The 20360-nt window shown below is 47.0% G+C and overlaps 2 protein-coding genes across 4 annotated transcripts in view; both read left to right on the top strand.

The window, feature by feature from the left end:
• The window catches only part of crfa4 (cytokine receptor family, class I receptor 4), a 37414-nt gene extending 32688 nt beyond the window's left edge, over positions 1 to 4726 (top strand). For both annotated transcript variants that reach the window (XM_083937865.1, XM_083937864.1), the window contains exons 5-9: positions 951 to 1129; positions 1220 to 1373; positions 1452 to 1539; positions 1622 to 1691; positions 2489 to 4726. In XM_083937865.1, coding sequence (XP_083793991.1) covers positions 951 to 1129; positions 1220 to 1373; positions 1452 to 1539; positions 1622 to 1691; positions 2489 to 3109 — 1112 coding nt within the window. In that variant the 3' untranslated portion in view covers positions 3110 to 4726. The remainder of the gene's footprint in view (positions 1 to 950; positions 1130 to 1219; positions 1374 to 1451; positions 1540 to 1621; positions 1692 to 2488) is intronic.
• Positions 4727 to 7560: 2834 nt separating this feature from the next.
• On the top strand, positions 7561 to 20044 carry dusp27 (dual specificity phosphatase 27). 2 transcript variants are annotated; one of them, XM_083938060.1, is made up of 7 exons: positions 7561 to 7606; positions 7984 to 8168; positions 10794 to 10926; positions 11539 to 11657; positions 12733 to 12964; positions 14621 to 14838; positions 17016 to 20044. In XM_083938060.1, exons 3-7 carry the CDS (start codon positions 10811 to 10813, stop codon positions 19751 to 19753), a joined length of 3423 nt encoding a protein of 1140 aa, XP_083794186.1. In that variant the 5' UTR covers positions 7561 to 7606; positions 7984 to 8168; positions 10794 to 10810; the 3' UTR covers positions 19754 to 20044. The 2 variants fall into 2 exon arrangements, with proteins under 2 accessions (XP_083794186.1, XP_083794185.1); XM_083938059.1 differs by lacking the exon at positions 7561 to 7606 and having other exon boundaries at positions 7698 to 8168.
• The last annotated feature ends 316 nt before the right edge of the window (positions 20045 to 20360 follow it).

Genomic DNA, 20360 nt, shown 5'->3' on the forward strand with positions numbered 1-20360 from the left:
AAAACAGATGCAAAATGACTAAAAACAGATGCAAAATGACTAAAAACAGAAGCAAAATGACTAAAAACTGATGCAAAATGACTAAAAACAGATGCAAAATGACTAAAAACAGATGCAAAATGACTAAAAACAGATGCAAAATGACTAAAAACAGATGCAAAATGACTGAAAACAGATGCAAAATGACTGAAAACAGAAGCAAAATGACTAAAAACAGATGCAAAATGACTAAAAATAGATGCAAAATGACTAAAAACAGATGCAAAATGACTAAAAACAGATGTGTAACAACTAAAAACAGATGCAAAATGACTAAAAACAGATGTGTAACAACTAAAAACAGATGCAGAAGAATGAACTAAAAATGCAAAACCACTGAAAACAGATAGGAAATGATCTAAAACGGATTAAAAATGGACAGAATAGAGTATTGAGATGAGAGGATGAGACGGCACTTTAACTGCGCTGGCATCAGGAGTCGAGTCTGAACACGCTGAGTTTCATGAGTGAAAGAATAAAAACACGAGTCGGATTAAAGATGAATGAGCTCCGAGAGCTGGAACACATGAATATGAGAGGAACAAGAGTGTGTGTGTGTGTGTGTGTGTGTGTGTGTGTGTGTGTGTGTGTGTGTGTGTGTGTGTGTGTGTGTGTGTGTGTGTGTGTGTGTGTGTGTGTGTGTGTGTGTGTGTGTGTGTGTGTGTGTGTGTGTGTGTGTGTGTGTGTGTGTGTGTGTGTGTGTGTGTGTGTGTGTGTGTGTGTGTGTGTGTGTGTGTGTGTGTGTGTGTGTGTGTGTGTGTGTGTGTGTGTGTGTGTGTGTGTGTGTGTGTGTGTGTGTGTGTGTGTGTGTGTGTGTGTGTGTGTGTGTGTGTGTGTGTGTGTGTGTGTGTGTGTACGTGTGTGTGTGTGTGTGTGTGTGTGTGTGTGTGTGTGCGTGCGTTTGTCCACAGTTCAGACCGAAGCTCCGGTGAATCTGACCTACGCGCTGACGGACGCCGGCGGGGACGAGATGGGCCACAAGGCGCTGCTGTCGTGGACGTACCCGGTGCCCTCGGACCTGCAGTACGGCTGGATCACGCTGGTGTACGAGCTGCAGTACAGACGTGTGACTGAGCCCGACGGCTGGAAGGTACGCGCTTACACGCACTCCGCTTACACGCTTACGCGCCGCGCACACGTGATTTATTAATGCTTATTATTAATATTCATGTGTCTCCAGGTGAAGCACCCTCTGCGGGAGCCTCACGTGGAGCTGCTCGGCCTCCCCGTCGGAGACTACGTGGTTCGAGTCCGCTGCCGCTCGCACAACTACGGCCTGTGGAGCCACTGGAGCTCCCCGCTGCTCATGAGCTTCCCCGCCCGGCGGCCCCCAGGTACGGCAGCGTCACGGTGAGCGCGCCCGCACACTCTGGGAGGGGTTGTGTCGCACTAACGCTCTGTTGAACCTGCAGGTAAACTGATGATGCCCATCCTGGTGACGGGCGTGGGCGTGGTCGCTCTGCTGGGGATCGCCTTCGGGGTCGTTCCACAGACTAAGAGGTGACGGAGAGACCCGAGTGTGAGATGAAGCCGTGTCGGCGTGTTTTCCTTTTAACTTCCTCTCTTTTGTTTTCCCCTTCAGAATAAAAGACTACTTCCTGCCGCCCATTCCAAAGCCACGCATCAGCGGCATCGACCCGCTGCTCCTGAAGGTAACACACACACACACACACACACACACACACACACACACACACACACACATTATTTTCCATCCTTCATCCCTTTGTTTTTCACTTTCTTCAACACCTCTTTCTCTTTCTTTTCCTTTCCCTCCTTCATTTCCTCCCTTCTCCCTCTCCCTCACCTCCATCCTTCCCTCCCTTCTTCTTCTCCCTCCCTCCATCCTTCCCTCTCTCCCTCACCTCCATCCTTCCCTCCCTTCTCCCTCTCCCTCACCTCCGTCCTTCTCTCCCTTCTCCCTCTCCCTCCTTCCATCCTTCCCTCCCTTCTTCCTCACCCTCCCTCTATCCTTCCCTCCCTTCTTCCTCTCCCTCCTCCATCCTTCCCTCCCTTCTCCCTCTCCCTCCCTCCATCCTTCCCTCCCTTCTCCCTCTCCCTCACCTCCATCCTTCCCTCCCTTCTCCCTCTCCCTCACCTCCGTCCTTCTCTCCCTTCTCCCTCTCCCTCCTTCCATCCTTCCCTCCCTTCTTCCTCTCCCTCCCTCCATCCTTCCCTCCCTTCTCCCTCTCCCTCCCTCCATCCTCCCCTCCTTCGTCCTTCGTCCCTTCTTCCTCTCCCTCCCTTCTTCCTCTCCCTCCCTCCATCCTTCCCTCCCTTCTTCCTTCCCTCCCTTCTCCCTCTCCCTCACCTCCATCCTTCCCTCCCTTCTCCCTCTCCCTCACCTCCATCCTTCCCTCCCTTCTCCCTCTCCCTCACCTCCATCCTTCCCTCCCTTCTCCCTCTCCCTCCTTCCATCCTTCCCTCTCTTCTTCACCTCCTCCCTTAGAAGGGGAACTTGGACGAAATCAACCGTCACTTCAGTAACTTCCACAGCTACAGACCTCCGAGCTACACGGAGGAGGTTTGGGACCAGGTGAGCGCCAACAACGTGTATCTGCCCACGCCGCACAACGGCAGCGCCCAGGGCGGCCCGACGGACCCGGAGAAGGACGCCACGACGGTTCCGTGTGACCGGACGTCGTACATGCAGAGCCTGCCGCCTTACTGCTCCCCGCCTCCCGACGCCTTCGCCCCGTCGCTGGACGTGGCGTCTTTGTGGCCACGGCCGGAGATCGTGTCTCTGCCGGGGACGGAGTACAGCGTGATGGGACACCCAGGCCTCCCCATCGCAGCTCCCGCCTCCAACCGCTCGGCGCAAGATTTCTACACCTGCGTGCAGCTCATGAATGACAGCGGCAAGGTCCACCTGGTGCCGTGTCTGCCGCCGGCGTACTGCCAGGAGTTCCCGCCTCTCCTGGGCGTCGATGCGCTTCAGAAAGAGGAGGAGAAGAAGAAAATGGCCGACAGCCAAGCCTGGACACATTACGTGGGGAAGGACGGCGGCGAGGCTGAGAGGAGCGAGGCGGCGGTCCCTCTGCTGCCCGTCGCCGTGGACAACCAGCGCTGAAAACGTGCTGTCAAACTGCTGCCGTGTTCAGTGAGAACAGGAAGTGAACCCGCAGGACTCCGGCCTCTAAAGTCTCGACTTTTCAACAAACGCGGTGAAAAACGGACGAAACGTTTCAGGTGCATAAAAACAGCGTTGGCGCCGTCTCCGGAGGCAGGAGGTCACTGTTAAAATCATCTTTCCTCGCTGAATTTTTAACACGTTTTCAAGCAGTTTGGTTTCATTCAAAAGTGTATTTATGTTACAGGAAAATGTGTGTTTTCAAACCAAAATACCGTCTCCTGCGTGGACGCTGCGGCGCCTACGTGGTCATGCGTCTGCGGCACCTCAACCTCGTTCTGTTTATGGTAACTGGAGCTGCAGCTGATGTAAACAACCACCTGTGAGAGGAATTCAAAGCTAAATTCAAAGCTAAATCGTGCTTCTCCGTCTAGAAGAAGCTGCACTTTCTCACGGGTTCCACATTAAATGATTTCTGGGTGATGGAGTCGGACGTTCGGAGCGTTCGACGTCGACAGGCGCAGCTGTAAAAAAGAAGAAAGTGACTCAAATACAGTCCTAACACATGCGTCACGGTCAGGATGTCACTCAGTTCTCTGTCCGTGCTCCACATATTCGCCTTAACTCATTTAGATAATAAGCTTCTTTGCACATTCTTTCATTTCCCGTCATATTGCATTAATACACACGCGGCACATCCTGCACATGAAAGGAATATTAGTCTCATTAAGTGTCTCTGCAGGGTTTAGAGCCCTGCACGTATTCAATCTGACGTTTAATAAACACACATTTATATAAGGAGTCCATCTCTGATCTAAAAACCTGTTTTTATACATGTATAACGGCTCATTTTAACACATTTAACACACTAATTAAACGTTTTGTCCTTGTATTTCTGACGCGTTTCCATCGACTGTAAAAAAAAAAAAGAAAAGTTGAGTTTTGCATCTTATTGTGCGATAATTCGACATCATTTACCGTCGTTTTGTGATTAAAATCATATATTCACACATGAAACGTCGTCTAAATGAGTAAAAACGACTGCGATGTCTCAGAAAAGCTCAGTTTATATTTTAATATATTGAGAAAATCACTATTATTTAAATGTGCCGTGGATACACACATGAGAAAAAGTCAAATAAACACTGAAATGTGTATTTTCTGTTGAAAGAACTAGAACTTAATGGTGATTTTTAGCGATTTTGGACACTTTAAAAAGAAATATTTATATTTATATACATACTGTAACCACCGTGTTGATATACCTCCAGTCTTGAAGTGCGTGTTGATGACGTCGTTGGATCCATCGGGTCGTAAAAGAAGCTGTACACACGTGTGGTGCGCGCTGCAGCGTAGATAGAAACACGTAGACGCTGCGTTGTGTGCTGCTCTGAACGCATGCGTGTCTGTGGAGACGCAGAAGCAACGTCCACGTGTTTGTATTCAGCAGCTCTACTCGCTGGACCTCTGTCACTGATGTTCGATGTCGTGCTGTTCTCTCTTCTTGTGCCTTTCTTTGTCACACAGTGGGATTCATTTCTACCTAAAGTCGCCTGGAGTTGCTTTAATGTGAGGAAAATGGTTAAATGACTGTGTACATATATAAACATGCACGTGTGCGTCACCTTTTTATTTTATTGTGACAAAACCACTGAACTTTCTTCTTGTCAGACAAACAAAAGCACTTTGGATTTGATGCAATAAAAAGTGAAAAGGCAGCGGAAAGCGTGTGCACGGTTCGTCATTTACCGTAAAGTCCCTCAACTGGTCATCGGTAAAGTTTACCCCCCAAAGAGTAACTCACTCTTCTGAACATTCAATTTGAGTTGAATTGTCTTTACCAGAACAACAAAATGTACAGTACAATCCCTTAAAGTGCGGAAATAATTAGCATCAAACCGGGGGGAGGGAGGTTGTGGGGTGTGAATTAAACAGGAGAAGGTCATCGGCCTATACGGAGAGTTTTTGGACCCGGCCAAAACGAGCGATGCCTTCAAACTCATTCTGGTTTCTAAGCCAGACGGCGAACGGCTCGATGGTTATGTTGTAACAACAAGGGTGAGAGTGGGCAGCCCCACGCCTGAGGGCGCCCTCCCACTGTGCCTCCGTCCCGTGCCCCGTGCTTTAGGGTCCTTGTCCCCCCCTCCAGGCCCGTTTGTACTCACACTACCTGGGCCTCGGAGAATGCTTCCTGCTGCCTATACGTCATCACGCCGTAACACGTCACACGCATTGATGACGTCATGGCGATGCGTGGCTTTCTTTCCAGATCTTTCCGTAGACCTCGGAGTTTTTGTGCGTCTTGTCGACTGTTTTTGAATCTTTTCATCGACCAAATCTGCAGTAAACACTCCACCTCCGCATCACACCAACGTGAACCTTTCACCGCCATTGTTTGAAATGTCCGCGCATGGTCCCTCCTTCTTTTTTCTATGTCCCAACAGGCGCACAGGAAATGACCTCAGAACCGCCGTAGGCCTCGTGCTCGTACACGTGCGCACGCTCGTGCTCGTACACGTGCAAACGTGCTTTACTAAAGCCCACCTCTCCCAAACGGGCCGTGGACGGCAAGCGTGCCGCTCCTAGACGTGGTACGGTTGCACTCACACTGGTCAAAGGAACCAGGCTTTAGCCGTGACACATGCTGGGGCACGGGACGGAGGCACAGTGGGAATGCGCCCTGAGAGGGAAACACGCTAAACGGACGCCGTAAGTGTCCAAAATATAAAATAGGAAGCCCCACTCCACCCGGTCGAAGGCTTTCCCCGCATCCAGCGCCACTATGACCTACAACCCCCCCCCCCCCCCCCCCCATTTATCTATTTTTTGTTGTCTTTCTCTCTCTCTCTGTGTGTGTGTGTGTGTGTGTGTGTGTGTGTGTGTGTGTGTGTGTGTGTGTGTGTGTGTGTGTGTGTGTGTGTGTGTGTGTGTGTGTGTGTGTGTGTGTGTGTGTGTGTGTGTGTGTGTGTGTGTGTGTGTGTGTGTGTGTGTGTGTGTGTGTGTGTGTGTGTGTGTGTGTGTGTGTGTGTGTGTGTGTGTGTGCTGCATTTCTGAGGTTATAAATAGACGTCAGCTGATTGTAGATAAACACTCCAGCAGCGTTCAGACTCAAGTTAAAGTCGTTCTTTGAGATCACAAACAAACATCAACAGGTCTCCAACAATAACAACAACAATATTATATATTAATAACAACAATAATAACAATATTTATAACAATATTAATGATAATATTAATAATAATAATAATGTTTTTTTCACACCCTGCATGAAACGAGCAACTGAGCAAACACAGGAAAAGGATTGAGCCAGAAATAAAAGGACAGATTGGGAAGAAGGAAAGTCAGGAAGGAAGGAAGGAGGAAGAAGGAAGGATGAAGGAAAGAAGGAAGGAAGAAGGAAGGAAGGATGAAGGAAAGAAGGAAGGAAGAAGGAAAGTCAGGAAGGAGGGAAGGAAGAAGGAAAGTCAGGAAGGAAGGAAGGAGGGAAGGAGGAAGGAAGGAAGGAGGAAGGAAGGAAAGTCAGGAAGGAAGGAAGGAGGGAAGGAGGAAGGATGAAGGAAAGTCAGGAAGAAAGGAAGAAGGAAGTCATGAAGGAAGAAGGAAAGAAGGAAGGAAGAAGGAAAGTCATGAAAGAAGGAAGGAAGGATGAAGGAGGAAGGAAGAAGGAAAGTCATGAAGGAAGAAGGAAAGAAGGAAGGAAGGAAGGAAGAAGGAAAGCCAGGAAGGAAGGAGGGAAGAAGGAAAGTCATGAAGGAAAGAAGGAAGGAAGGAAGGAAGGAAGAAGGAAAGTCAGGAAGGAGGGAAGGAGGAATGAAGGAAGGAAGGATGAAGGAAGGAAGGAGGGAAGGAAAGAGGAATGAAGGAAGGAAGAAGGAAAGTCAGGAAGGAAAGAGGAATGAAGGAAGGAAGGAAGGAAGGAGGGAAGGAAGGAAGAAGGAAAGACGGAAGGAAGGAAGGAAGGAAGGAAGGAAGGAAGAAGGAAAGAGGAATGAAGGAAGGAAGGAAAGGAAGGAAGAAGGAAAGAGGAATGAAGGAAGGAAGGAAGGAAGGAAGGAAAGAAGGATGAAGGAAAGCCAGGAAGGAAGGAAGGAGGAAGGAAGGAAGGAAGGAAGGAAGAAGGAAAGCCAGGAAGGAAGGAGGAGATGAAGGAAGGAAGGAAGGAAGGAAGAAGGAAGGAAAGCCAGGAAGGAAGGAAGGAAGGAAGAAGGAAAGCCAGGAAGGAAGGAAGAAGGAAAGTCAGGAAGGAAGAAGGAAAGTCAGGAAGGAAGGAAGGAAGGAAGAAGGAAAGTCAGGAAGGAAGGAAGAAGGAAAGTCAGGAAGAAGAAGGAAAGTCAGGAAGGAAGGAAGGAAGGAAGGAAGGAAGGTAAAGAAGGAAGGAAGGAAGGAAGGAAGGAAGGTAAAGTAGTCAGTTCCCTGCAGCTCAGGTGTCGGGTGTCAGACTCTGCAGGAGGGTCTGACTTTAGTCTGACCGCCTTCAGCTCCAGACCACCGCTGAGGTAAAGAACACACACACACACACACACACTCTCACACACAACACACACAGACACACACACACACACACACACGTATTTTCTGTGTTTTAAACGTGTTGTCGTCGTTGTTGTTGTTGTTGTTTTGTGGTCGAACGCTCGGAGCTGTGAGGCCTTTTCCAGCTCTCTGAGTCCTGACAGGCGCTCAGGCAGCTGTCACACCGCTAAAAATACACACCGGCCTCATACCACACACACTCACACACACTCACACACACACACACTCACACACACACACACACACTCACACACACTCACACACACTCTGAGCAGCAGCAGCGCTTTGAAAACCTGCTGCGTTTTTCTGTTTTTCTCTCACACGGGTGGATTTACTGGAACAGGGACGGCTCAGATATTGAGAAGAGCGCGTGTGTGTGTGTGTGTGTGTGTGTGTGTTTCCTGCTGCAGATTTACGTTTTCACACACTTTTACACATCGATGAGGACGGAAGGAAAGGGACAGAAGGCAAGGAAGGAAAGAGGACAGAAGGAAGAAGAAGCGCGTTAAACTCAAAATACTGGACACTGGTGAGTAGTTGTTAGTGCACGTCGACACTTAAACACAGGAACACACGATCGTTTAAACCAACAATTAAAGGTCAAATGAAGGACTTAAATACATCGTTACAACTGCAAACATAAATAAAGTTCGTAAAAATAAGGAATAATAGCAAACATCTAACTAAAATGAAGTAAAATAGACCGATTTTACCCATTTCAACACTCGTTTATGACAAAAATAGTGCAATAAATGGTCTAATCCGTGTCATTTAAAGATAAATTCACAGTCTAACTCTTTTAAGAGCTTCACACCTTTAAACAAACAAATCAAAAGTCCCCAAACCTCCTCAAAAACGTCTTTCTTTCTCTTTACGTCGTTCGCCTGAGAATGAGACTCAAAGACAACGCAGTTGATAGTTTTTCATGTAAAAGACAAACATCTATGATTATTTATTAACCTCGGTGCGTTTGTGACGTCCTGGAAGGAAGAAAACCGGTTTTATAACAAGATCTTTTTTAATTTCATCCCTGAAAGCTTTGACCTTAGTGCCAGGGCCGGATAAAGGTGGTGAGGGGCCCCTGGGCTACTGTTTGTTTGGGCCCCCTACATTATTAATCACGTTTTATCAGATAAAAAACCCCTGAATGAGGAAGGAAGGAATCAAAGTTGAGGAAGGAAGGAATCAAAGTTGAGGAAGGAAGGAAGGAAGGAATCAAAGTTGAGGATGGAAGGAAGGAAGGAAGGAATCAAAGTTAAGGAAGGAAGGAAGGAATCAAAGTTAAGGAAGGAAGGAAAGAGGAAGGAAGGAAGGAATCAAAGTTAAGGAAGGAAGGAAAGAGGAAGGAAGGAAGGAATCAAAGTTGAGGAAGGAAGGAAAGAGGAAGGAAGGAAGGAATCAAAGTTGAGGAAGGAAGGAAGGAAGGAATCAAAGTTAAGGAAGGAAGGAAAGAGGAAGGAAGGAAGGAATCAAAGTTAAGGAAGGAAGGAAAGAGGAAGGAAGGAAGGAATCAAAGTTAAGGAAGGAAGGAAAGAGGAAGGAAGGAAGGAATCAAAGTTGAGGAAGGAAGGAAAGAGGAAGGAAGGAAGGAATCAAAGTTGAGGAAGGAAGGAAGGAAGGAATCAAAGTTGAGGAAGGAAGGAAGGAAGGAATCAAAGTTGAGGAAGGAAGGAAGGAATCAAAGTTGAGGAAGGAAGGAAAGAGGAAGGATGGAAGGAATCAAAGTTGAAGAAGGAAGGAAAGAGGAAGGAAGGAAGGAATCAAAGTTGAGGAAGGAAGGAATCAAAGTTGAGGAAGGAAGGAAGGAATCAAAGTTGAGGAAGGAAGGAATCAAAGTTGAGGAAGGAAGGAATCAAAGTTGAGGAAGGAAGGAAGGAATCAAAGTTGAGGAAGGAAGGAATCAAAGTTGAGGAAGGAAGGAAGGAATCAAAGTTGAGGAAGGAAGGAATCAAAGTTGAGGAAGGAAGGAAGGAATCAAAGTTGAGGAAGGAAGGAAGGAATCAAAGTTGAGGAAGGAAGGAAGGAATCAAAGTTGAGGAAGGAAGGAAGGAATCAAAGTTGAGGAAGGACAGAGGGAAGTTGAGGTTTATGTTTGTACTGTATTAGTTTAGCTCAGCTGCTGTGAACCGACGTAACTCCTCGTGTTTGCTGTCACAGCTGATCACACCTGACTGCTGTCACATCGGTGCGTTAAAGCACGGTGCTGAAAAAGCTCGTTAGACGTTTATTCTCCTCTAAACTAACGCTGAGTTTGGTTCTGACCCGCTGGGACTCGTCCTGATCGAAGCTGAGAGTTAGAGCGCCCTCCCACTGTGCCTCCGTCCCGTGCCCAGTGCTTTAGGGTCCTTGTCCCCCCCTCCAGGCCCGTTTGTACTCACACTACCTGGGCCTCGGAGAATGCTTCTTGCTGCCTATACGTCATCACGCCGTAACACGTCACACGCATTGATGACGTCATGGCGATGCGTGGCTTTGTTTCCAGATCTTTCCGTAGACCTCGGAGTTTTTGTGCGTCTTGTCGACTGTTTTTGAATCTTTTCATCGACCAAATCTGCAGTAAACACTCCACCTCCGCATCACACCAACGTGAACCTTTCACCGCCATTGTTTGAAATGTCCGCGCATGGTCCCTCCTTCTTTTTTCTATGTCCCAACAGGCGCACAGGAAATGACCTCAGAACCGCCGTAGGCCTCGTGCTCGTACACGTGCGCACGCTCGTGCTCGTACACGTGCAAACGTGCTTTACTAAAGCCCACCTCTCCCAAACGGGCCGCTGGCCGCAGTTATGCGCGGAGCGGTTGCACTCACACTGCTTAAAGGTTCTAGGCTTTAGCTGAAAAACCGGTTTTGGCCCGGGACAGAAGGACAGTGTGAGTGCGCCCCTAAAGAAACTGGAGTAACATGTTGATTTACACACAGACGATCAAACTGAGACGGTTTCTCAGGTTCTTTCATCACGATTTGACGCTGTTCACGTGGAAACAGACGTAAACAAAAGCATAAACATAAATAAAAAGCATAAAACTAAACTATTAACCATAAAAATACAAAGTACATTTATGTGTTTAGACAAGTGATGCAGGAGTTAAAGTTCACTGCAAAGTAACATGAATTAAACTGTTTGTTGTTGTTGTTGTTGTTGTCAATGGAAGGAGGGATCTTGGTTGCCATGGCGTCGCCCAATGAGAGCGGAGCGAGCAGTGACCAGACGGTTCCTGATGGCGAGGAGGAGGCGAGGAGCGTCCAGGGCGTGCAGTCTCGCTACCTCCGCTGCCCCTCACCCAGGTACCAACAGCACACACACACACACACACACACACACACACACACACACACACACACACACACACACACACACACACACACACACAGACACACACACACACACACACACTTAATACAGAAATAAATAAATACATTAAAAAATGTTAAAAAGGGAAAATAAGCAGAACTCTTAGAATACTACATTTATGTTTTATTTCATTTTATTGTTTTTATTTTTACATTTTGTGCAAATAAAAACATTTTCAACATCAAACTGAAGCAAAACTTTGCAGCAAAAATCTGTTTTAATGTAAATAAAAAAGAAATAAAATGGACAAAAATAAATCTAACTAAGGAAAATAAGCAGGAAGTGAGTGAATGGTGGAATTTAATAAAGGCAAATACATTAAGAACATTATAAATATTATTTTATATTATTTTGTGCAACATTTCCGACGTCAAACTGAACAAAACTTTTTTCTGTTGCAGCAGAAAAAAGTTTAATAATGTGAATAAAATGAAATAAATGCAGATTAGAAGACTAAAGAATGGAACCTGTGATATTTTTAGTGTTTATTATTATTATTATTATAATATTTAGTGATATTTGTCGTCACGTCTCCTCCTGTGCAGCTTCTCGATGGCGTCCGAGTCGCGGTTCTCTGCGATCTCGGGTTCAGACGCAGCGAGCATCTTCATGGAGCCGATCCACCTGTCATCAGCCGTCGCCGCCAAGAAGATCATCAGTGAAGGTGAGACGCCTTTAGTATTCATCCATTCATCTTCAGCCTCTTGTCCCTGTCGGGGTCGTGGGGGGCTGGAGCTTATCAGCTGACATCAGGCGTGAGGCGGGGTCCACCCTGGACAGGACGTCAGTCTATCACAGGACACATAGAGACGAACAGAGACAGACAACCATTCACACCTACGGGGGATTTAGAGTCATCAATGAACCCAACACCTGCACGTCTTTGGACTGTGGGAGGAAACCGGAGAACCCGGAGAAAACCCACGCAGACACGGGGACAACATGCTCCACACAGAAGGGCCCCAGCAGGGATTCAAACCAGGAACCTTTTCTTTGATTGTGTTTGTTGCAGAACATGAATCAGACTCAGACAATAAAGACCAGTTTGTCATTAAACTGCAGATGTTTCAGGTTATTAACAGTTTATATTAAAACGACTCTGACGCTGATGACTCTGACTGAACTGAGCTTCACAGGAGCTCAGACGTGTCCTCCACACATCAAACGCTCTAACGTGCTCGAGCACTCTTCAATCAGGGTGCGTCCACGCCTCGCCCCCTCACCCCCTCGCCACCTCGCCCCCTCGCCCCCTCGGCTCATCACCGCGGAGCAGCGAGGGCCCTGATGAGCAGATGAGCTGCTACGACACACACATCCTGTTACGGCTCTAATGCACCGAACAGGACGAGCACGCTGCATTAATGAGACCAAGGGTGTGTGTGTGTGTGTGCGTGTGTGTGTGTGTGTGCGTGTGTGTGTGTGTGTGTGTGTGTGCGTGTGTGTCTGTGTGCGTGTGTCTGTGTGTGTGTGTGTGTGTGTGTGTGTTTTGGAAATATATGTTTCCTTTAATTTGACCTTTTATTGATTAATTAAATACAATTTAACATTTATTTCCCTCATTTGTTTACATTTATTGTCATTTATTAAAAGTGTATTTTTTATTTCTATATTAATTTAATTAATTTCTGTATTATTTAAATTTTATTTGAAAGAAAAACTCTTTTTTATTGGACACAAAAACACAGTTAGATAAATAAATAAATAAATAAATGTCCTAAAGGTGTGATCTTCCCCCTCAGAGCTGCCTCCGCGTGGCCCGCGGGTGGAGTCAATCCCAGAGTCCATGCGTGAGAGCGCGGAGCAGCTGATGGTGGAGGACCTGTACGAGCGGGTCAGGGAGCTGATGGACGACCGCAGCCCCTACAACACGCCCTGCGTGCTGGAGCTCCAGAGGGCGCTGGTGCAGGACCGCCTGGAGGCGCCCTTCAACGCCGTGGACGAGGTGTGGCCCGGCATCTTCATCGCAGAGAAGTGAGTCCACGAGACCACCTCACTTAACGGTCACCTTTAGTTTCTAAACTTAACCGTCACCTTTAGTGTCTAAACTTAACCGTCACCTTTAGTCGTCTAAACTTAACCGTCACCTTTAGTTTCTAAACTTAACCGTCACCTTTGGTTTCTAAACTTAACCGTCACCTTTAGTTTCTAAACTTAACCGTCACCTTTGGTTTCTAAACTTAACCGTCACCTTTAGTGTCTAAACTTAACCGTCTCCTTTAGTCGTCTAAACTTAACCGTCACCTTTAGTTTCTAAACTTAACCGTCACCTTTGGTTTCTAAACTTAACCGTCACCTTTAGTTTCTAAACTTAACCATCACCTTTAGTTTCTAAACTTAACCGTCACCTTTAGTTTCTAAATCTAACCATCACCTTAAGTTCTAAACTTAACCGTCACATTTAGTGTCTAAACTTAACCGTCACCTTTAATTTCTAAACTTAACCGTCACCTTTAGTCGTCTAAACTTAACCGTCTCCTTTAGAGACTAAACTTAACCGTCACTTTTAGTTTCTAAACTTAACCGTCACCTTATGTTCTAAACTTAACCGTCTCCTTTAGTGTCTAAACTTAACCGTCACCTTATGTTCTAAACTTAACCGTCACCTTTAGTGTCTAAACTTAAACGTCTCCTTTAGTTTCTAAACTTAACCGTCACCTTATGTTGCTAAACTTAACCCTCTCCTTTAGTGGTCTGAACTTAACCGTCTCCTTTAGTGGTCTGAACTTAACAGTCACCTTAGTCGTCTAAACTTAACCGTCTCCTTTAGTCGTCTAAACTTAACCTTCACCTTTAGTTTCTAAACTTAACCGTCACCTTTAGTCGTCTAAACTTAACCGTCACCTTAAGTTCTAAACTTAACCGCCACTTTTAGTTTCTAAACTTAACCGTCTCCTTTAGTGTCAAACTTAACCGTCACCTTAAGTTCTAAACTTAACCGTCACCTTTTGTTGCTAAACTTAACCCTCGGTCTCCTTTAGTTGTGTAAACTTAACGGTCTCCTTTTGGCGTGTAAACTTAACCGTCGCCTTTAGTGACTAAACTTAACCGTCGCATAAACTTAACCGTCACCTTTTGTCGTGTAAACTTAACGGTCTCCTCTTGGCGTGTACACTTAACGGCCTCTTCTTGGCGTGTAAACTTAACGGTCTCCTCTTGTTGTGTGAACTTAACCGTCACCTTTTGTCGTTTACACTTAACAGTCTCCTCTTGTCGTGTGATCTTAACGGTCTCCTCTTGTCATGTACACTTAACGGTCTCCTCTTGTCGTGTAAACTTAACGGTCTCCTCTTGTCGTGTACACTTAACGGTCTCCTCTTGTCGTGTAAACTTAACGGTCTCCTCTTGTCGTGTACACTTAACGGTCTCCTCTTGGCGTGTAAACTTAACGGTCTCCTCTTGTTGTGTGAACTTAACCGTCACCTTTTGTCGTTTACACTTAACAGTCTCCTCTTGTCGTGTGATCTTAACGGTCTCCTCTTGTCATGTACACTTAACGGTCTCCTCTTGTCGTGTAAACTTAACGGTCTCCTCTTGTCATGTACACTTAACGGTCTCCTCTTGTCGTGTAAACTTAACGGTCTCCTCTTGTCGTGTACACTTAACGGTCTCCTCTTGCTGTGTGAACAGGTCCGTGGCGGTGAACAAGGCTCGTCTGAAGCGAATGGGCATCACCCACGTGGTGAACGCGGCCCACGGCACCGGCGTGTACACGGGCGCGTCCTTCTACGCCGGCCTGAGCGTCGGGTACCTCGGCGTGGAGGTGGACGACTTCCCCGACGCCGACATCTCACCGCACTTCCGCTCCACCGCCGAGTTCCTGGACGAGGCGCTGCTCACGCACAAGGGTGAGAGACGCCATCTTTCTTTCCTCCGCCATCTTTCTTTCCTCCGCCATCTTTCTTTCCTCCGCCATCTTTCTTTCCTCCGCCATCTTTCTTTCCTCCTCCATCTTTCTTTCCTCCTCCATCTTTCTTTTCTCCTCCATCTTTCTTTTCTCCTCCATCTTTCTTTTCTCCTCCATCTTTCTTTTCTCCTCCATCTTTCTTTCCTCCTCATCTTTCTTTTCTCCGCCATCTTTCTTTTCTCCATCTTTCTTTCTTTCCTCCTCCATCTTTCTTTCCTCCTCATCTTTCTTTTCTCCTCATCTTTCTTTTCTCCGCCATCTTTCTTTCCTCCTCCATCTTTCTTTCTTTTCTCCTCCATCTTTCTTTCCTCCTCCATCTTTCTTTCCTCCTCCATCTTTCTTTTCTCCTCCATCTTTCTTTTCTCCTCCATCTTTCTTTCCTCCTCCATCTTTCTTTTCTCCATCTTTCTTTTCTCCTCCATCTTTCTTTTCTCCTCCATCTTTCTTTTCTCCTCCATCTTTCTTTTCTCCTCCATCTTTCTTTCCTCCTCCATCTTTCTTTTCTCCTCCATCTTTCTTTTCTCCTCCATCTTTCTTTCCTCCTCCATCTTTCTTTTCTCCTCCATCTTTCTTTTCTCCTCCATCTTTCTTTTCTCCTCCATCTTTCTTTCCTCCTCCATCTTTCTTTTCTCCGCCATCTTTCTTTTCTCCGCCATCTTTCTTTCCTCCTCCATCTTTCTTTTCTCCGCCATCTTTCTTTCCTCCTCCATCTTTCTTTTCTCCTCCATCTTTCTTTTCTCCTCCATCTTTCTTTCCTCCTCCATCTTTCTTTCCTCCTCCATCTTTCTTTTCTCCTCCATCTTTCTTTCCTCCGCCATCTTTCTTTTCTCCTCCATCTTTCTTTTCTCCTCCATCTTTCTTTTCTCCGCCATCTTTCTTTCCTCCTCCATCTTTCTTTCCTCCTCCATCTTTCTTTTCTCCTCCATCTTTCTTTCCTCCTCCATCTTTCTTTCTTTTCTCCTCCATCTTTCTTTCCTCCTCCATCTTTCTTTTCTCCATCTTTCTTTCTTTCCTCCTCCATCTTTCTTTTCTCCTCCATCTTTCTTTTCTCCGCAAATCCAGAAGTAACAGAGCTGTTATTTATTTACCTTTTTATTTATTTGTTTATTTAATTTTATATATTATATAATCTTTATTTATATATTCATACATTTCTTCAAAGTAAGAAAATATGAAATTAATTAGTGAATTAAAACAAAATAAATAAAATAAAATATAAATAAATGCAAACATGCATGAAAGTATTTAAAATTCTATATTTAAAATGAATAAATATGGAGTTCATAAATAAGGGAATTAAAACAAATGAATTAATTAATTCACATTTTATTTTTAATATTATTTTTAATTAAATTTGTTCTAATTTTCTAAAGAAAATATTTCAGAAAATATTAAATTATATAATTAATTAAAATGTAAATAATATTTAATTAAAAAATAAATTCAAACAAATAAAAATATTTAAAATTCTATTAAAAAAATAAATAAATAAATAAACGTAAAGTAAATAAATTGGGGAATTAAAACAGATGAATTCATTAAAGCCCACATTTATTTTTAATGTATTTTTTTGGTGCATTTAACGTGATATTAATGAGTTGATCAGGTCGTTGAATTGATCTTTTTCTGTGTTTATTTGTTGTTTTTTCCGGTTTGTTCCTCCAGAGTAAACATAAAAGAGCTTTTGTCTTCATTTGTTTGGACGTCGTTTCCTCAGAGTGAAGAAGAGTCTTTGTGTTGTTCTGTCGTCGTCACGGTGACTCATGAGCTTTCTGTTTATCCAGTTATTTAATCTTTCACGGGGACGAAACACAATCCTTCCATTTCAGCGGACGCCGCCTGCAGCCAATTCCTCTCTCGGCATGTTTGTGATGTCGTCAAAGAAGCCAAACTCCACCGCTGCGCCACTTCTGAGAAATGCTTTCAGGACGTTTACGGTTCCTGGAAGAGGAGCGTGCCGCGGATTCACCGCGTGTTGCCTGGAGATGTTGTTTCCCTGTGCGATGACGTTGTTCTTTTTACCCCAAATCACAAGTTCATCGTATTTTAGTCCGTTTTACGTCCGGTTTCTGCTCAAATCTACAATAAACACATGATGAAACTGTTGTTTTGTTGCAGGGAAGGTGCTCGTGGTGTCCATGATGGGCGTCAGCCGCTCCGCCGTCCTGGTGGCGTCCTACCTGATGATCTTCCAGCACATGAGCATCATGGAGGCCCTGACTTCCATCAGGAAGAAGCGCGCCATCAACCCCAACGAGGGCTTCCTGAAGCAGCTGAGGAACCTCAACGAGAACCTGATGGAGGAGCGCGACGAAGACGACGACACGCTCAGCCAGTGCTCCGTGATCGACGCGCGCGCACGTGCTCGCATCTTCGGCGAAGGCGGGGACGACGACAACGACGATACAGACGGAGAGGAAGAGCAGAGTATGATCGAGGTGAAGGCGCACTCCATCATGATGGAGGAGGAGGAGGATGGAGAAAGCGTGATGAGCAGCGTCGCCTCCTCTGCAGCCGCGGCGGCGCTCAGGAGCGGCGTGATCGGAGCACAGAGCGGGCTGAATGACCAGGGTTCGACACACGCTCACGAAGAGCTCGTTCTACCCGAGCAGGAGGACGGAGAGGACGACGGCGAGGAGGACGGCTTGGACGCCATGATCCGCGAGTGGCAGCGGAGGAGCGAGAAATACCAGAACGACGACTGGTGGGAGGCGCAGCTCAACAGCGACGGCGAGGATGAGGAATCTCCGGGATGGCCGAAGACGTCGAAGGAAGGGGCGGACGCCGATGTGGAGAGCGTCACCAGCGAGGACGTGCGAGCTATGAAAGAGCGGTTGAAGCGTCGCCTCAGGCGCCCGCCCTCGGACGCCATGTCCACCTCCAGCTGCACGACTTACTCTGATCTGTGGAAGCAGCGGTTGAGGGAAATCGAGGTGCAAGCCGCCGCTCGCTACCGCAAGAAAGAAGACGACGAAGGCAGCGAGAGCGCCGCCACGGAAGGCGGAGAAGGCGGGAAGAAGAAGATTGACGCGGAAGTGGAGAGCATCCTGTCCGACAGCAGCTCCATGTACAACTTCTGCCAGAAGAACAAGGAGAAGATGACGGCGTTGGAGCGCTGGCGCGTCAAGAGGATCCAGTTCGGCTGGAACAAAAAAGATCGAGAGGACGCAGAGAAAAGTTCCGTGGGAGACGGCGGGGACGGCGAGAGCGAAGCCAGGACGCCATCCTTACAAGATGTCAACCTGACGGCGTATCAAGCGTGGAAGATGAGGCAGCAGAAGCGCCTCGGCGAGGAAAACAAGGACGAGATTATCGAGATGAGTCGGGGGGAGGACTCTGCGACGGTGAAGCGGCGGCAAAGACGCGAGGAGATCCTGGAGCGCTCGAAGAAGACGCTGGAAGAGAGTCAGTCCATGTGCGGCTGGGAGAGCGAGAGCTGCGTCAGCGCCGGGACGGTTCCTCTGTCCGCCTTCTGGGCCGGAGCCGGAGTCACGGGCCCGCCGAGCGTCGCCAACGACGACAACATGTCCATGCTCAGCGGCAGGTCGTCCGTCATATCCTCAGTTTCGCAGCCTCGCAGTTCGAGATCGGCACAATTCGCCAATCAACCCGTGGCGCCGGTTCCTCCCATCCTCCCCGTTCCAACTGTCCAGGGCCCCGGAGGCGAACCCATGGTCAACCTCGCCAGCATCCAAAACTGGATCGCCAACGTCGTGTCTGAAACGATCAAGCAGAAGCAGAGCGAGATGAGCCTCCCTCCTCCGTCACGTGCCGGATCGGAGTTTAGCTTCGGCGGGGCGGCGAGCGTGCTTTCGGGCCGCGGCGTGGACGATGACAAAGCATCCCTGTTGAGCGGCGCTTCCTATTCCAGCGCTCTGTCGCAGAGTCGAGGCAGGGCGGCGTCGGTCCTCTCAGGCGGAGGGGCGAGCGGCGTCTCCGGGCTCACTGGAAGAAGCTCCGCCCTCGGCTCCGCCCTCGGCGCCAAGAAGAACAAGATCACCACCACCAGCGTGCCGCTTTACAGCCTCTTCCAAGACCAGGTGGACATGGGCAAGCTGGACGCCATGGACAAGGACATCAAGTCGGAGATGAGGGGCAAGATGGCGACCTACGAGAAGAAGAAGATCCTGGAGGACAACAAGCGCAGCACCCTCTACAAGAAGAAGAAACCAAAGGACGACGAAGACGAGGAGGAGGAGGAGGAGCGGAAGAGGAAGGAGGAGGCGTTTCTCGAGGAAACCAAGAAAAAGGAGAAACCGTCGGCGAGGACTTTCGGCCTCTCCGGCTGCCTGAACCTCAACCCGGCGCTGGAGAAAGACAAGAACACCAGCATCGACGACTGGCTGACCAGCGTTCGGCCTCCTCCAAGGAAGACGGCGCCCGGAGCGGACGCCGTCCCGTCAGAGGATCCCTACGACGACCTGGACGCCTCCGCCTCCGAATTCGACTTCTCGAGCCGCGGCGAGGAAGACGAGGAAACGTACGGCTCCAGATACAGAACGAGGTTACGTGAGGATCTATCGAGCGAGGACGCCTGCGACGGGTTCACGCCATCCCACAGCTACAGCCGGGCGGGGAGGTCGCACGCCGCCTACGAGCAGAGCGACGAGGGGAACCGCGACGATCTCTCCACGAAGAGGAAGTTCACCCGTACGTGCTACGAAAGCAGCGAGACGGAAGGGAGGAGGAGCAGGAGGGAGGACGACGACGAGGAGGACGACATCGCCGCCTTCATCGCCCAAACCAGGCAGAGGGTCAGAGCTCGCGCCGCCAACGCCGACCTGGAAAGCGATGAGGTGCTGGAGGCGTGGAGGGCGCAGCAGGAAGTGAAGTCACGCCGCAGGAGTGAATCCTAGAGGAAAGGAAGCGCGCCGCTGCTTTTTTATGGACTTTAAAACGAAATATTCACTTAAAAACACGTGAAACGAACGCGGCGAGGCGCGGCGAGCACCTGTTTTACGCACTTTGGTTCAAGAAGCTCCGTAAAACCGTTCAGATCAACTTCAGTGACGATGTTTGTCACAGAATCAGAGTTTTGGTTGATTTAAAACATATTTTCATAAGTTAATATGACTTTAAATCTGCCAAAATAATATTAGAAATAATTATATAATATTATTAATTAATAAAATGTGACATTTCTGTAAATTGGCTTCGTTATTTATTTACCTTTGGATTCATTTTTCTTTTTATTTTGTCTCCTTTTATTTATTTTATTGTTTTATTCATGTAATTAATTTGAATTTATTTATTTTATTTAGACATTTATTAATTTTTATTTAGACATTTATTTATTTTATTTAGACTTATTTAGTTTATTATTTTATTCATGTAATTAATTTGAATTTATTTATTTTATTTAGACATTTATTTATACATTCACTGGTTATTTTAATACAAAAAAATATTAAATACATTTTAAATTGATTAAAAGGTAAATGTATGAAGACTTTTATTATTATT

This window comes from Echiichthys vipera (genome assembly GCF_963691815.1).
Source record: "Echiichthys vipera genome assembly, chromosome: 23".
In the NCBI taxonomy this organism is placed as follows: domain Eukaryota; kingdom Metazoa; phylum Chordata; class Actinopteri; order Perciformes; family Trachinidae; genus Echiichthys; species Echiichthys vipera.

Bases quoted from the DNA above. Each gene is read 5' to 3' on its own strand.
- dusp27 (XM_083938060.1), top strand. From the start codon at position 10,811: ATGGCGTCGCCCAATGAGAGCGGAGCGAGCAGTGACCAGACGGTTCCT. The intron at 12,965-14,620 runs GTGAGTCCACGA...CTGTGTGAACAG, and splicing joins GGCATCTTCATCGCAGAGAA to GTCCGTGGCGGTGAACAAGG. The intron at 14,839-17,015 runs GTGAGAGACGCC...GTTTTGTTGCAG, and splicing joins GGCGCTGCTCACGCACAAGG to GGAAGGTGCTCGTGGTGTCC.